The 14,311-nt window shown below is 49.2% G+C and overlaps 1 protein-coding gene, 1 long non-coding RNA gene and 1 pseudogene across 2 annotated transcripts; 2 read left to right on the top strand and 1 right to left on the bottom strand.

Moving 5' to 3' along the window:
* The first annotated feature begins 917 nt into the window (after positions 1-917).
* LOC120695855 lies at positions 918-2,564 on the top strand. The gene is made up of 2 exons (XR_005683923.1): positions 918-2,080; positions 2,184-2,564. It is a non-coding gene; the product is annotated as an uncharacterized LOC120695855 (long non-coding RNA).
* Positions 2,565-3,502: 938 nt separating this feature from the next.
* Positions 3,503-5,352, top strand: LOC120661969 (anthocyanidin 3-O-glucosyltransferase 2-like). Its single transcript, XM_039941005.1, has one exon. The coding sequence runs from the start codon at positions 3,794-3,796 to the stop codon at positions 5,252-5,254; it is 1,461 nt and encodes a 486-aa protein (XP_039796939.1). The 5' UTR covers positions 3,503-3,793; the 3' UTR covers positions 5,255-5,352.
* Positions 5,353-5,376: 24 nt separating this feature from the next.
* LOC120694966 lies at positions 5,377-9,322 on the bottom strand (annotated as a pseudogene).
* Positions 9,323-14,311: the final 4,989 nt, after the last annotated feature.

Below are 14,311 nucleotides of genomic sequence, written 5' to 3'. Positions count from 1 at the left end.
CAGTGGTGCAGCCACAACATAATCTCAACCCATTCACCAAGTTGAGCATTACCTTACGCAGACTACACTGTTGCTATTACAAAAGTATATATAGTATCACTATCACCACTAGCAACAACGAGAAGCATTGTGATTAATTGATAACTGAGATTAAAACATTTAGGAGAGAGAAAAGATGATGCAATCACGATAGAGTGCCGATGCGAGCTAGAACAAAGCATCTAAAACATTTGATGTTTCACATGCATACAGTCTATAGCAGCCAATGGTAGGGTTCAACTAGAGAAAAAGACGTGTACCATCATGTGTGGGTCATCTTTCATGACCATGTTATAGCTATACCAAAGCTAATATGGGGGCATGCATATATGGGGTTATATCAATGGGTGATTGAAGGACAAAGAAAATAAAGTATATTGTTACTTTTAGTGGTATATATTGAACAACACACCTAAATCTTTTTGTAAAAATCTAGGGATAATTTATCACGCATTGTAACTAAAACACTTACAAAAATCGTGTAACGCCAATAAAAACTAAAAAGGAAATACTCATGTCAAAAGTAAATATTTAAAATAATTAGTTAGTTTCAGTAAATACCCAAAAGATATGATTCTATAAAAGGCACTCATTTCTCTATTAAGTCATGTAAAAAACACCATCGAATATGATAGTAGAAAAAACATAGATAGCACATGTCTCAATTATAATTACATGTCTAAACAAAACTATTTGCATTTATTACTCTGGAGTAAAAAATTCTAAATATTGGAGAGAGAAGAGGAAGGAGGAGGAACTGGCGGAGCAGAACCATGCGGGACCGAGAAATTAGAGAACGGTGAGGAGATGCGGCTGGGCGGAACAAAAGGAAGAAGGAGGAGGAGGAGGAGGAGGAGGAGGGAAGGAAATTTTATTTGGTTTCGTCCTGCAGCCACCACAATGGCGAAGATGATGAGGACACCATTGGCACCGGAAATGGTCACAGCTGTAGGGGAGCGGTGGCGCACGGCAACAGAATGCCTGTCTGAATACAACAGACCATAGATAATATACCAACATATACACTAGGAGAAAGGGACCGGCTCACCTCCCTCTTCTCCACCGGCGAGACGTCGGAAGAGAAGATGAAGGGGCCTGAAGCGATGGGATCTGGCTGAGCTATAGTAGAAAGGGTAGGAAGAGAATATGGACAGGAGAAGCTTTGCGCACGAGGGTTGCGAGTCTGTATTATGCTATTTAGATAGGCATTACATAAGGCATTACATTAAATGAATGATGGTTTAGTAATGAGAAAAATTATAATCCTAATATATTCTTTTTGAAAATGCTTATAAATAATTTGATCTATGTGAACTAATCAATTGATCTATGGAAAAATGTTTAGGTTGATTAGATATTGAAATTAGAAAGACTATAAATAATTAATAAAAATAGACGTGCCGATGAGACCTTCGTTGAGCACAACAAATAAATACAAATAAGTTTTAAATAATAAGAGAATTTATAAAAAATATCACTTTAGTTTTAAAAAATAAAGGAATAAATATCACTGAATTTTATGATGATTTAATGACCTTGATTATCCTGTGAGGTTACCCTAGCCTTGATTTACCTTGATATAACTTTGATGGTCTAAGAATTTACTTGGTCTCGAAACAACAAAACAAAATTTATTTTTTCAAGTTTAAAAAGATACCAAAGGTTAGTAGAAAAGCTAGATACCCGCGCTATTTGCGCAGGCCACCTTGCTAGTTTATTTACCTTGATTGTTTCTATTTAGACGACGATCACGAACTCATGATAGGGAGCGCAAAGGGCGCCTACTGTTCTAGTTTCCCCAATTATCACTCCATACTCGAGCTTTTACTCTTGCATTGCTGTCTCATCCATGTTTCCCTAATTGTTACTCCCAGCAGGATAGACAAGGCATTGACGCCCAGGTAGTCCAAGGTACTAGGAAGATGGACAAGGAGGTTGATCTATTGGTGGCAACTTTAAAAAGTGCAGGAAAGGCGGTAGACGACGAGACGGTCAAAATCATAGAGGACGAGATAGCTAGAATTAAAGACGAAACAGCGAGGTAATAACTTAAGGCTTGATTTGTTTAATCAATCCCGTTATCAGAATGATTGATCTCAAAATATTTGCTCATTCACCAATCGCCATGCCTTTTAACCTGACAGAGGGGCCGCCAGGGAGGCAACAAGAAGAAACCAGGGGATCAGCTGGCGGCGTCTAGCTGCCCTCGCAGCATCTTGCGCTGTTGGTTTTTGGCTTGGAGTGGAACTTTTTAAACGGGCTACCATTAAAGAACTCACCGAGGGATCGCACGGGGAGCTTGGATTTTACTTGATGTTAAATGCTCTAGCCAAGCACTACCAGAAAATAGAAGATTTTACCAGGAAAGGCTGATGTTGTTAAAAAGTCATAAGAGGCCGGGACCGGGAGGAATCGGTGCTTATTAGCGTAGGTTTGCCATGGTTTTCTATTTTCCCCCCAACTTTGTGGTAATGGATATTTAAGTAACTCGATTGTGTCTTGGAAAAAGCTTCTGTTTAGCCATATATACTGTCTCCGGTCACAAGTAATCGAGAGTTTTTGACATTGATGACGCCGACTTCAAAATGCAACCGGCACAAGTGTTCGTCGTTATATAAAAGAAGATGAAACAAAGAAAGAAGAAAGGAGAAAAAAAGGAAACGGAATATTCTCATGAAAAACACTCTGATTGCGATCTAGCATAAGAGCAAGTATAATGATCGGCGATGAGACGGCTGGGATCCTACATGTGGGGGAGAGAGAGAGCAGGAGAGAGAGTGTGCGGGCGGCTGGCCAGACGCTCGCTGGAGCCGGCGAAATCACTCACTCGGCTCACTGCTGCACAATAAATGATAATGGGGTCCACCCTGACCCGGCACGCTCTCAGCAGGCTACCAGCGAAATCCATAAGCTTGGACGGTGTGGCAAGTGGCTCAACAAAAAAGCTGCACGTATTGGCTCGGGTTCCTTCAGATCCTCCACGGCTAATTTGTAGTTTGGATCGAGCAGGGTCAGCATGAGGCAGCAGCAGGGGAGTGCTGATGTAGCGTGCGTGCTCATGTGTGGATCGAGTGTTAGCAGAGTGAGGTGGTGGCTGGTGGCGTGAATTGCATTCTTGGCTAATTGGGATCGAGCCAAATGCCAAAAAGGCATCATAAGCCGGTCGAGCACGTCACTTTCAAGGGAACCATGGAACCGTGCTTGATTTCTCCCAACTTTTTCTATCATCTCCATTGGACGCCACACCAATAATCATTCATATTTCAGCATGAGAAATCCTATTTTAAAAGGGGATTTCGTCCTTTAATTATACGACAGATTATTTTTTAATTGCTGTTTAATATCAAGTTTGGGTCGTTTTTTCAAATCGAAATACCCATTGCAAAACTGGACGGTGACAGAGTGGCAGGAAAAGAAGGAATGGATCCAGGGAAATAAGATGCAGCCCAGCCGTGAACTTAGATCTGGGCCAGAATGTAGCTCATGTAGAGGGTGCATATGGGAAGGTTGACGCTGCTCGGTCACCAACCAACATCTTCAACTGACTTGTCAGTGGTCAGTGGACAGCTGCTACGGTCCGAGACACACACACTACCAAATTATCCAAGAAATCGACAGCTCGTACCGAGCAGCACGCATCATCATCCACTCATCCCTTCTTCATCCTGATCCATCATCCATCAACTGTCCAAGAAGTGCAAGCAAAATCCTGTTTCCAGGAACGAGTTTGTGCAGCCATCCTGATCCATCATCAATGGCGACCCCGACTGTCGTCTTGCTGCCGGTATGGGGCGCCGGTCACCTCATGCCCATGCTAGAAGCCGGCAAGCGGCTGCTCGCTGCTAGCGGCGGCCGCGCGCTGTCGGTCACCGTGCTCGTCATGCGGCCGCCGACGGAGCAGCAGGCGTCCGAGGTCGAGGGCCACGTGCGCCGCGCCGAGGAGGAGGCGGCGGCCGCCAGCCTCGACGTCCGCTTCCACCGCCTCCCCGCCGTGGAGCCCCCGACGGACCACGAGGGCCCAGTGGAGTTCGTCTCCCGGGTCGTGGAGCTCCACGTCCCGCACGTCCGGGCGGCCGTCTCCGGCTTGCCGTCGGTCGCCGCGCTGGTGCTCGACCTCTTCTGCACCCCGCTCATCGACGTGGCCCGCGAGCTCGTCGTGCCGGCGTACGTCTACTTCACCTGCAACGCCGCCGCGCTCTCCTTCTTCCTGCGCCTGCCGGCGCTGCTCGAGGAGGTAGCCGGCGAGTTCGAGGAGATGAAGGGCGCGGCGGACATACCCGGGCTGCCCCCCGTGCCGCCGCTCTGCCTGCCGACGCCGGTCATGGAGCGAGCGACGCCGGAGTGCGCGTGGTACGCGTACCACGGCAGGCGGTTCGCGGACGCTGACGGCATCATCGTCAACACGGCCGCCGAGCTCGAGCGGGGCGCGCTCTCCGCCATCGCCGGCGGGCGGTGCACGCGCGGGGCGCCCGCGCCGGCGCTCTACCCCGTCGGCCCGGTGATCTCGTTCCCGCCGCCCGCCGAGCCGCCGCACGACTGCGTGCGGTGGCTGGAGGCGCAGCCGCCGGCGTCCGTGGTGTTCCTCTGCTTCGGGAGCGGCGGGTTCTTCACGGCGGCGCAGGCGCACGAGGTGGCCCGCGGGCTGGAGCGCAGCGGGCACCGGTTCCTCTGGGTGCTGCGCGGCCCGCCGGCGGCGGCCGGGTCGCGGCAGCCCACGGACGCCGACCTCGCGGAGCTCCTCCCGGAGGGCTTCCTCGAGCGGACCCGGGGCAGGGGCCTCGTGTGGCCAACGGCGGCGCCGCAGAAGGAGATCCTGGCGCGCGCAGCCGTGGGCGGCTTCGTGACGCACTGCGGATGGAACTCGATCCTCGAGAGCCTGTGGTGCGGCGTGCCCATGGCGCCGTGGCCGCTGTACGCGGAGCAGCACCTGAACGCGTTCGCGCTGGTAGCCGCCGCGGGCGCCGCCGTGGCGATGGAGGTGGACAGGAGGAGGGGCAACTTCGTGGAGGCGGCGGAGCTGGAGCGCGCGGTGCGGGCGCTGATGGGCGGCGGCGAGGAGGGGAGGAGGGCGAGGGAGCGTGCCGCGGAGATGAAGGCGGCGTGCCGGAGCGCCGTCGAGGACGGCGGCTCGTCGGCCGCCGCGCTGAAGAGACTCTCGAGCGATATACTACTATGTCGGCAACTGCCATCGTCTTCCCTTGGCACGGCATCATAGTTCCATGATTCCATCCATCCAGAACATGTATTTCTTCACTCAATTTGGAACATGATTCCGTCACACAATCTTATACTCGTAGATTTAATTTACAACCATATTTGAAATCTATACTAGAAGAAGAACAAGAAGCTCCTGTCTGTCCGATCACTCTACGCCGTACCACTTCTTGTGCAGCTCGTACATGTCGTCCTCGTCGGGGAGGACGCTCCTCACGCTCTCCCTCTCCCTGCACCTCCTCACCCACCGCATCAGGTTGGGGCACTCGGTCTCGAGGCTGAAGCCGCCGTGCTGCTCGTATCCGTGGATCATGCTCGAGAACGGGATGACGACGGCGTCCAGGGAGCCAAACTCGTCGCCGGCGAAGAAGGTCCTTTCCCCGAGCACCTCCTGGAGACGCTTGAGCTGGGCAAGGAGCTCCTCCTTCGCTGCTGCTCTTCAGGAACCTTATCTGGGTGCTAAACACATGAAGGCACAGCGTAGAAAACGTAAAAAATTGCTTAATTTGTCACTAATTTCAACCATTTGCATGGTTTTTAATTGTAGAAAATAATTTAGAAACATACTATATAGTTGTTCAGAAAAAAGTTTTTTACCGGGCGGCTTCCTTCCAGCGAAGGAAACCCCCTCCTCCTGGGATCTTCGCAGCCGCTGCGTTGTGGTTCCTGGGGTGTGTTGGGCCGTTGGGGGACACAAGCTTCCCTCCGTGGCCCGGGTTTAGTTGCCATGAAACCACTAATCACGCTTTGGTCCAGGATAATAGGGATCCCGTTCCCATTACGCTGACACCGGCATATGGTGCCATGATAGTTGGTGCTCTATAAAAATAGTTGGTGTCATCTTGTCACCACGGGCTACACTAGCTAAATCTATCGTGCCAACTCACAACGCCAGAATGAATTGGGCTGCATGCCATTTTATCTTCCTTGCACAAGGCCATTGCACCATATAGGGTAAATTCTTTCGGCAGAAAATGAAAAAGAATTCTGATACAGAGAGTTGAAATTTGATATTTACTGTAATTCGCGATGACTGAATGAAAATCCCAAAAACAAAAAACTATCTCATGTCTCGTGGGTCAATATATCCAGCACACGAATCTCGGGGTTACCGAGCCCTAACCACAGTCGTTGGCCGTCGGGCCTCCATAGTTGATGTGTGGAACAAGGGTCCACGGAGAGGCGACCACGCCCACCGAGGCGATATCAAATTATATTATATACAACTAAATCCTAGCAACTTGCCACAAATCTCCCCCTGTCCGCCGCCTCCCCACTCCCTCCACTGCCCCGCCCGCCGATCCGCTCCCCACTCCTCCACTGTCCCGCCGCTCTGCTCCCCATCGACGCGATGATCAGGGTCCTCCATGCCGGCGGCACCATCGCGTGCCACGCTGCGTCACGCTCCGTCGTGTACGCCTCTGCGACCTCCCCTGCACCGGCTCACCCTCGCGCTCACCTGTGTTGTCACGCGTCTTCTTCAGGTTTTTTTCCATGTTTTCTTCTGGCCTGAACAAGACTGAGATCTGTCTTCATATATAACAAGCTAGAGGAGGTGAGTGGCGAACGGGCGATGGATGCGCAGTCCATCCGTGAGCAGCTCAACAGGGTGCGGCAAGATCTCACATCTACTTCCAAATTGATGGAGTAGGTTCAATAAAAAATTCCGTCGTTGTTTTCTCCCTTTTCGTAAACTCTTCTAATTAAAATCTGAATATGCAGGACCCAAACTTCCCAAGTGAAGGACATAGTTGGCATGACAAAGGCAGTCACTGCTGCGTGTCTCGGCGCTGCGATTGCCACCTTTCTGGTGATCGTCTACAATGTGGTGTCCGATCTGAGATAGATGGACGAGATCATCTTTCGTTGTTTTGTGCATCTCAGCCTCTCGTATCAGCCTTTAGCCTTTGTATGTTGTTAACGGGTCTTTGACCCTCCCACCATTTGTTTCACTATTTTGACCACCGAGCTGGATTGATGGGTGACCGGGAGTCTCCTAATTCGCAAGAGCGCACTAGGACGGTGGCCAGTGATCAATTTCGGACATAGTGTCACGAATACAACATTAATGGCATGTTCACCCAAATGTGTCAGCTGACAATGCAAACTATTATTACATAGGGTGTCAGGATCTTTTGCCAATTGTATTGGTTCCTAACTTAACCAAAGTCTAATACTTCCAAGAACAAAACTTTGTTGCTACATAATAATACTACACAAGAGCATACAACACTCTCTTCTTTAGTGGCTAGCCTAGCACTCACCACTCTTTCTTGCTCTTTCCAATCTAGCACTTCATCCTCTTATCTACCATGCTCATGAATAAATGCCATGACAAGGGAGGGATCTCTATTTATAGGCTAATTAAGCGGGACCATGGTATTAAGAAGTATCCCCTTTTTAGAGAATTTTTAAATATTCTAAATTTTTTAATTTTACTTATTACTAGTTCTAGAGGGATTCATAGAAATATCTCCTTCTTGCATGGTGAAGAATATTCTAGAAGATTGCCTTGCTCTTTTCAATATTCCCTCTCTCAAGGCAAACTTCTCTCTGGAGATTGGGATGATGCCACGGGTGTCTGGTGCTGATTCCCCGACTCCGTTGAGCTTGCGGGAGGTTGGAATGATGGCATGTGTCTAGCGGTTGCCATCCTACCGAGCGGGCTAACGCCGCGTGTCGGAGATGAAGCCGGCGTGTCGGAGTGCCGTCGAGGACGACAGCTCGTCGGCAGCCGCGCTGAAGAGGCTTGCGAATGATATACTATGGTCTTGTTTGGATTCCTAGGCTATTTTTAGCCCTTGAGCCCAAATAACCTTAGAGTAGCTAAAGAAGAGGGTTATTTTTGAGCTATTTGTAAATAGCTCATCCAAAAAAACTATCCCAACCAAAGGGTGCTATTTGGGGCTATTTTAGTTGGGGCCCATTGATTCTCTAACTCTTTCTCTTGGAAAAGTGGCATTCAAATGATTGGATAAGTGCTTTATGATCCAAATAGTCTTTGGATCCAAACATCTCAAGGACTATTCATTGAAAGGTTATTTTCTTGGGCTAAACTTTAGCCCTCAAAATAACCTTTGGTTATTTCTCCAAACAGAGTGTATGTCGGCAACTGCCATCGTCTTCCCATGCCATCAAAGTTCCATGATATTCTCAAAAAAAAATCAAAGTTCAATGATTCCATCGAGAACATTTATTTCTTCACACAATCTCACTATATTTAATTTACAACCAAATCTTATACAAAAAGAAGAACAAGAAACTCATGTACGATCACTCTATGTCGTACCACTTCTTGTGCAGCTCGTACATCTCGTCCTCGTCGGGGAGGATGCTCCTGATGCTGTCCCTCTCCTTGCAGCTCCTCACCCACCGCATCAGGTTGGGGCACTCCGTCTCGAGGCTGAATCCGTCGTGCTACTCGTACCCGGGGAACATGCTCGAGAACGGGATGAGGACGGCGTCTAGGAAGCCGAACTCATTGCCGGCGAAGGTCCTTTCCCCGAGCACTTCCTCGAGGCTCCTGAGCTGGTCCAGCAGCTCCTCCTTCGCCGCCGCCTTCTCCTCCCCCTTGCTCTTCAGGAACCTTGTCTGGGTGCTAAACACCTAAAGGCACAACATAGTAAATGTAAGAATTTTGCTTAATTTGTTACAAAATTCAACCTTTTTCTTGCATGGTTTTTTAACTTTTTAATTGCAAAAGGAAGTTGAGGTAAAAAGGGAAGGGAAATGAGTTTACCTTTTGGTCAACGAAGTCAGCCCAGAAGCGGGCGTGGGCCCTCTGAAGCGGGTTGCTGGGGAGCAAGCGGCGTGCCCCATCGCCACCCCAGGTCTCGTCAGCGTACTCGAGGATGTTGAGGGAGCCGCAGACCGGGCGGCCGTCGTGGATGAGGACGGGGACGGAACGGTGGACGGGGTTCATCCGCCGCACGAGCTCGCTCCGCTCTCAGATGCGGAGGTCCTCCTCGACATAGTGGAAGGCAACGCCGAGCTCCCGCAGCGCGATGCGCGACCGCATCTCGAACCCATTGGCCCAGAAGTTGACGCATGTCACCTCGCCGGTGGCCATGGCGGTGGCGGTCCCTGGTGGCGCCAGGTGCTGTGTGCCTTGTGGAGTTGTGGTGTGGTGGCGACTAAGCTAACCGGAGCGAGATTTATAGGCCATGGCGTGGCATCACCGCTGACGGCTGCATTGGCTGACCGAGCTGCTGTGCTGATGTGTCGTGTGTGCCCATGGAAAGTTGGCGTCACGCATGAAGTGGAGCTGGACCTTTCAATGAGTAAAGTGCACCCCCGGTCCTTCAACTTGTCAATGGGTGTCATTTCAATTTCCAAACTCTCAAAATTGCAAATCTGGATCTCTAAACTTGTTAATTGGTTCATGGGAGTTCCAAATCACTATTACTCTTATTAAATCGCTACTATGTCAGGCTGACTGGACAATGAGGTGGATCTGACATGTGGGGCTCCTTCCACCTTTCACAGCCATGGCCGGCATGGCGGCGGCGCGGCGTTCCCCGCCGACGGGGCCTTGCCCGTATCTAGGGCAGCCCGACGGGGCCGGCATGCGCATACTGCCGTCGGCGTCGCACCCACGTTTGCTGCCTTAGGCACTCGCTTCACGGTCGCCGGCTGGCTGCAGCTCCTCCACGCGCCCGTACGCCGCTTCCTCGCCGAGTCCGCGTGCACCTGCCGCCGTCTGCTGGCCCTATGCGCCTGCCCTCTCGCACACGCCCATGCCGTGCCTCCTCGCGCCGCCGAATCCGCCTCCTTCTCCCGTGCCCTCCCCCTTTTTGTTCTTTCATCCACCATTAACAGAGCTCGAGCAGCTCACCATTGCCGGCCGAATCCGCTCCATTTCTTTCATGGATTTCAAATCCCCCGCACCTGAGGCTCGCTCACCTCCCTAGCTCCCTCCCCAATCTCTCCTACACGAGCTCCGACCCCGTCCTCACTGGGAATCGAGGATTCCCTGGCTGTCAGCCTCCAGTACCGCTCCATCTCCACCTCACCATCAAACTCCTAGCTTCGGCCACTGTTTTTCACATCCCGCAGCTCAAATCGAACCTAGTGATGCACTGATGCTCGTCCTCTCCTCGTTCTTGCACGGTTCGCGAGTTTCCGCGCTCATCCATGGCACCGCCGCCGCCATGCTGCTGCTCATCGTGGACTGCGGGCGCATGGTCTTGCGCCGCGCCGTCGCGCGCGCCTACTGTAGGATCAAGAACACCAACTAGAGGGGGGGTGAATAGGCGGTTTAAAATCTAAAACCAATAACACTAGAGAAATTTAATTAGTAACAAAGGAAAGCCCTATGTCATGCTACTACTATCTCTAGATGGGTTTGCAACCTAGGGTGACAAGATACAAATCAAGCTCTAGTAAAGTAAATTGCTCAAAGTAAAACAACAATTAAAGTGAGCAAGGAAAGTAACCAAGCTTGACACAAGAGTTTATCCCGTGGTGTCGATGACTTGCCGGTCACCCCTAATCCACGTTGAGGTGGATTCCAAGAATCAACCGCTCCTCTATCAAGAACCTCTTGATCTTGAGCCGGCTTGAATCAAGAAACCGCTCCACACCTCGATTCCACTAGAGTTGCTCTTCACCACTCCGGTGAGGTGAGCACAACACCTCTCACAACCGAAATCGGGGCTCCTCAACAATCTCCTTGGAGGTGCTCCACGAAATCCTCTTCTCCAAGCCGTCTAGGGAGCGGCAACTCCCAAGAGTAACAAGTTGATGACGCTTGCTTGAAGTTTCCCTAATGCCACAAAGCTCAAACTCTTGATGCAATGCACTAGGAAGCTCTCACACTCTCAAGAATGCAATCTCTAAGCAAGTGTGTGTGAGAGAGGGATGCCTTAGCTCTAATGTGTTAAGAATGCTGTCCAAATGGCCAAGAGATCCACCCAATGGCCGGGCATTGGGTATATATAGACACCCCTTCAAAAACTAGCCGTTACACTCTTTTCTGCGAAGTCACGGACCGTCCGCGTTTCAAAAACCGGACTGTCCGCCGTTATAAACCAGTGAGTCAGAGTGCATTTAATGCATGTCAGAACTAGCCGTTAAGCCCTGGTGGACCGTCCGCGCCCCAGTGGCGGACCGTCCGCAGTTAAGAGTTCCACACCACCAGAGACTAACATCATCTCTGGAACAAATTTGAGATTAGCCTGCGGACCGTCCGCGCCTCAGCAGCGGACCGTCCGCAGTTAACTTTTCACCCCAAACCAAGGAAACATCCTCTCTGGTACAAAATTGAAAAACAGTGGCGGACCGTCCGCCCACCTGGGCCGGACTGTCTGCCAGCCCACCAGAGCCTCTGCAAGCTCTCTGGAACGGGCGCGGACTGTCCGCCCCTCTGGTGCGGACTGTCCGCCCCTCTAGTGCGGACTGTCCGCCGTTACTCAGTCAGCTCTCAAACTTAGTCTTTTTCAAATCTTTTCAAAACGCCGTTAGTACTCATGCATGCAACTAGACATTTTGAGCAAAATGGCACTAAATACCCGTCAAGCATGAGTACACAATCCCTCTTGATAGTACGGCTATCTATCCAACAAATCCGGTCACTTTTCATCCACTAAACGCCTTGTGACCGGTAAAATGCAAAAGCCCTATTTTATACCTTTGCCTTGAGCCCGAGCTTTGCTCATCATCTCCAAAACTCCATACGTTCACAACCAAATCTCTTTCATTCATGGATCAACCTATACTCATTATCTCAAATGAAATCGTTAATGCACAAACCGTTGTCATTAATTACCCAAACTCGAATTAGGGGCCTAGATGCTTTCAATCTCCCCCTTTTTGGTAATTGATGACAACACTAAATTTTGGAGTGATAGAAGTGTTCAAGTCAACTTTATACACTAGGCATAAGGTGGACTTGGAATTGAACTTTGGAAGAACTTACTCATTTTCTTGAAAATTTCAGAATATTGTATGAATAAATTCACCAAGTTCGATGAGTAGAGAGAACTCCCCCTTGATATGTGCATATAAATTTTCATGAATACCAAGTACACATATATATATTTGAAACTTTTGACGGAGATTTCCCTACAAGTGGAAATCGAGGCATACAAGATATATATGATATGAATTTTAGCATGGTTAGCACAACCTCTCAACCAACCAACCAACATAGTTCATCACACATTACAAACCAAATGTTCAAATCCAAACACAAGTCTTAAATAGAGTTCATGAAAGACACAAATAAACATGAGTGGCAAGCGGAAGCCGAAAACGAATGATCTCCATAAGAAGTCCATGAGCTCCCCCTAAATCCAAGCACTCCAAAGCTCCTTCTCCCCCTTTGGCATCAATTGCCAAGAAAGTCAATCCATCGGCGGTGGAGGAGGTGGTGGTGGGTAGAACGGCTGGTGCGGGTAGAACTCTGGAGGCGGCACTGGAGCCGGAAATATCGAGTAGAAGTGGTCTGAAAACCCTATGAAGGCTGTGCTGAAAGAATCAAATCGCTGCTCTAGCTGCTCCTGCCTCTGCTCAAGCTACTCAAACTGCTCAGAAGAGGGCAAATCCTCAAAACGTGAGTCAAGAGCTGCTATATCTGAGTGTAAACTCTCCTGAAACCCCTGCATCTGAGCCATCATGGGCTGGAGCATCTGCTGCTGCATGTTCTGAAAGTTAAGGTTCATTTGATTCTACATCTGACTAGCCAACCCCGCAATCTGAGAGGACATACTCTCCTGCATGGATGCAAAGTATGGGTCAAAGTAGCCAGCTGGAGGGGCCCACTGCTACTGTACTGGAGGATGCGGTGGTGGCATGGCATGCTGAGCTGCAGCTGCTCCCATATGAGCATCATCATCGCTATCATCTTGCCCCTGTGCTTCAGCATCCATATCATCTCCAGAGAAAGGAGTCAGAGGCCTCAAAAGAAAAGCATTGTCATTCTTGAATGGCCTGAAAGGAGTGTGCTTTCTTTCACATAACCCTCTGAAGCTAGTCTTAACCTTGATGATGGACATAATGTATGGAGCAAAATACAAGTTCATCTCCATGTTAAGCCTCAAATCTGCAAGCTGATCCATGATAAGAGCAATGACATTTATTCTATTTTCATTCATGATATGAGATATCACATTCCAATAGTGCCCTCTAATCTTGTCCTTGTTGCCACTCTTAGGCATGAATGTGACTCTAACAATCTTATTGATCACTGCAGGATGATGCCTCAGACCCTGAGTGCCCCCAAAGCTTCTAGCAATTCCAAGATGTGCAGGCTCATAGAACATGGGGTAGTCATTCTCATCTAGTGAGTTTTCTAACACAACATTCACACTTTGCTCACTAGTGATGAAATTATAATCCAATTGATTTGCCTCAGCAAACTGTGCAAATGTAGCACCATAGGTTCTTTTGCCAGTTGTCCACCTAAATGTTTCCTCAACCATGTTGATCTCTAGAGTGGCATAGAACTGGCGTATCACAGTTTCATTCCAATCACACATATGCTGCAAAAAATTTGCTAACCCCATTTGCTGAAATCTATCTACTAGATCAGTCATGACTTGTTGTTGTCTCATATAGCCTAGGTCAATGGTCTGATGTTTGAATACATTTTTCTTAATTAGATGACCAAAGTAAACATCTTTTTGTACCTCGGTTTTGAAGAAGAGAATGTTGGTGTCACGAGGCAAGCTGAACTGATCCACTGCTCTTGCATTTGCATAGCTTTCTGCAGTCCACTGTCGACTAGGTAGATCCAGCCCCATCAAATCTGTAACATCATTATCAACCCCCTCAGTATCTTCCTCTGAAGACTCATCACCAATACTCCCACTGAAGATGCAGCAGCCATCTCACTGACATTTGGAGCATAGTCCACATCATCCGAGTCATCACTGTCTCTTTGTCTTTTGGATGTCATTGCCTTCTTGATTTTAGAAGCAGTGGCCTTGATGATCTTCCGGGGTGGCCTGAGATCAGGATTTAACCATAAGAACAATTACCAAAGCAATAGGATCAACCCATAATGATATAAGTCAATTCAGCATTGATCTGAAAAATCTGATACTAGCGGACCGTCCGC

This window comes from Panicum virgatum, chromosome 2K (genome assembly GCF_016808335.1).
Source record: "Panicum virgatum strain AP13 chromosome 2K, P.virgatum_v5, whole genome shotgun sequence".
NCBI lineage: Eukaryota > Viridiplantae > Streptophyta > Magnoliopsida > Poales > Poaceae > Panicum > Panicum virgatum.
The sequence above is the reverse complement of the archived record's forward strand: the minus strand, read 5'-3'. Positions and strand labels throughout refer to the sequence as shown.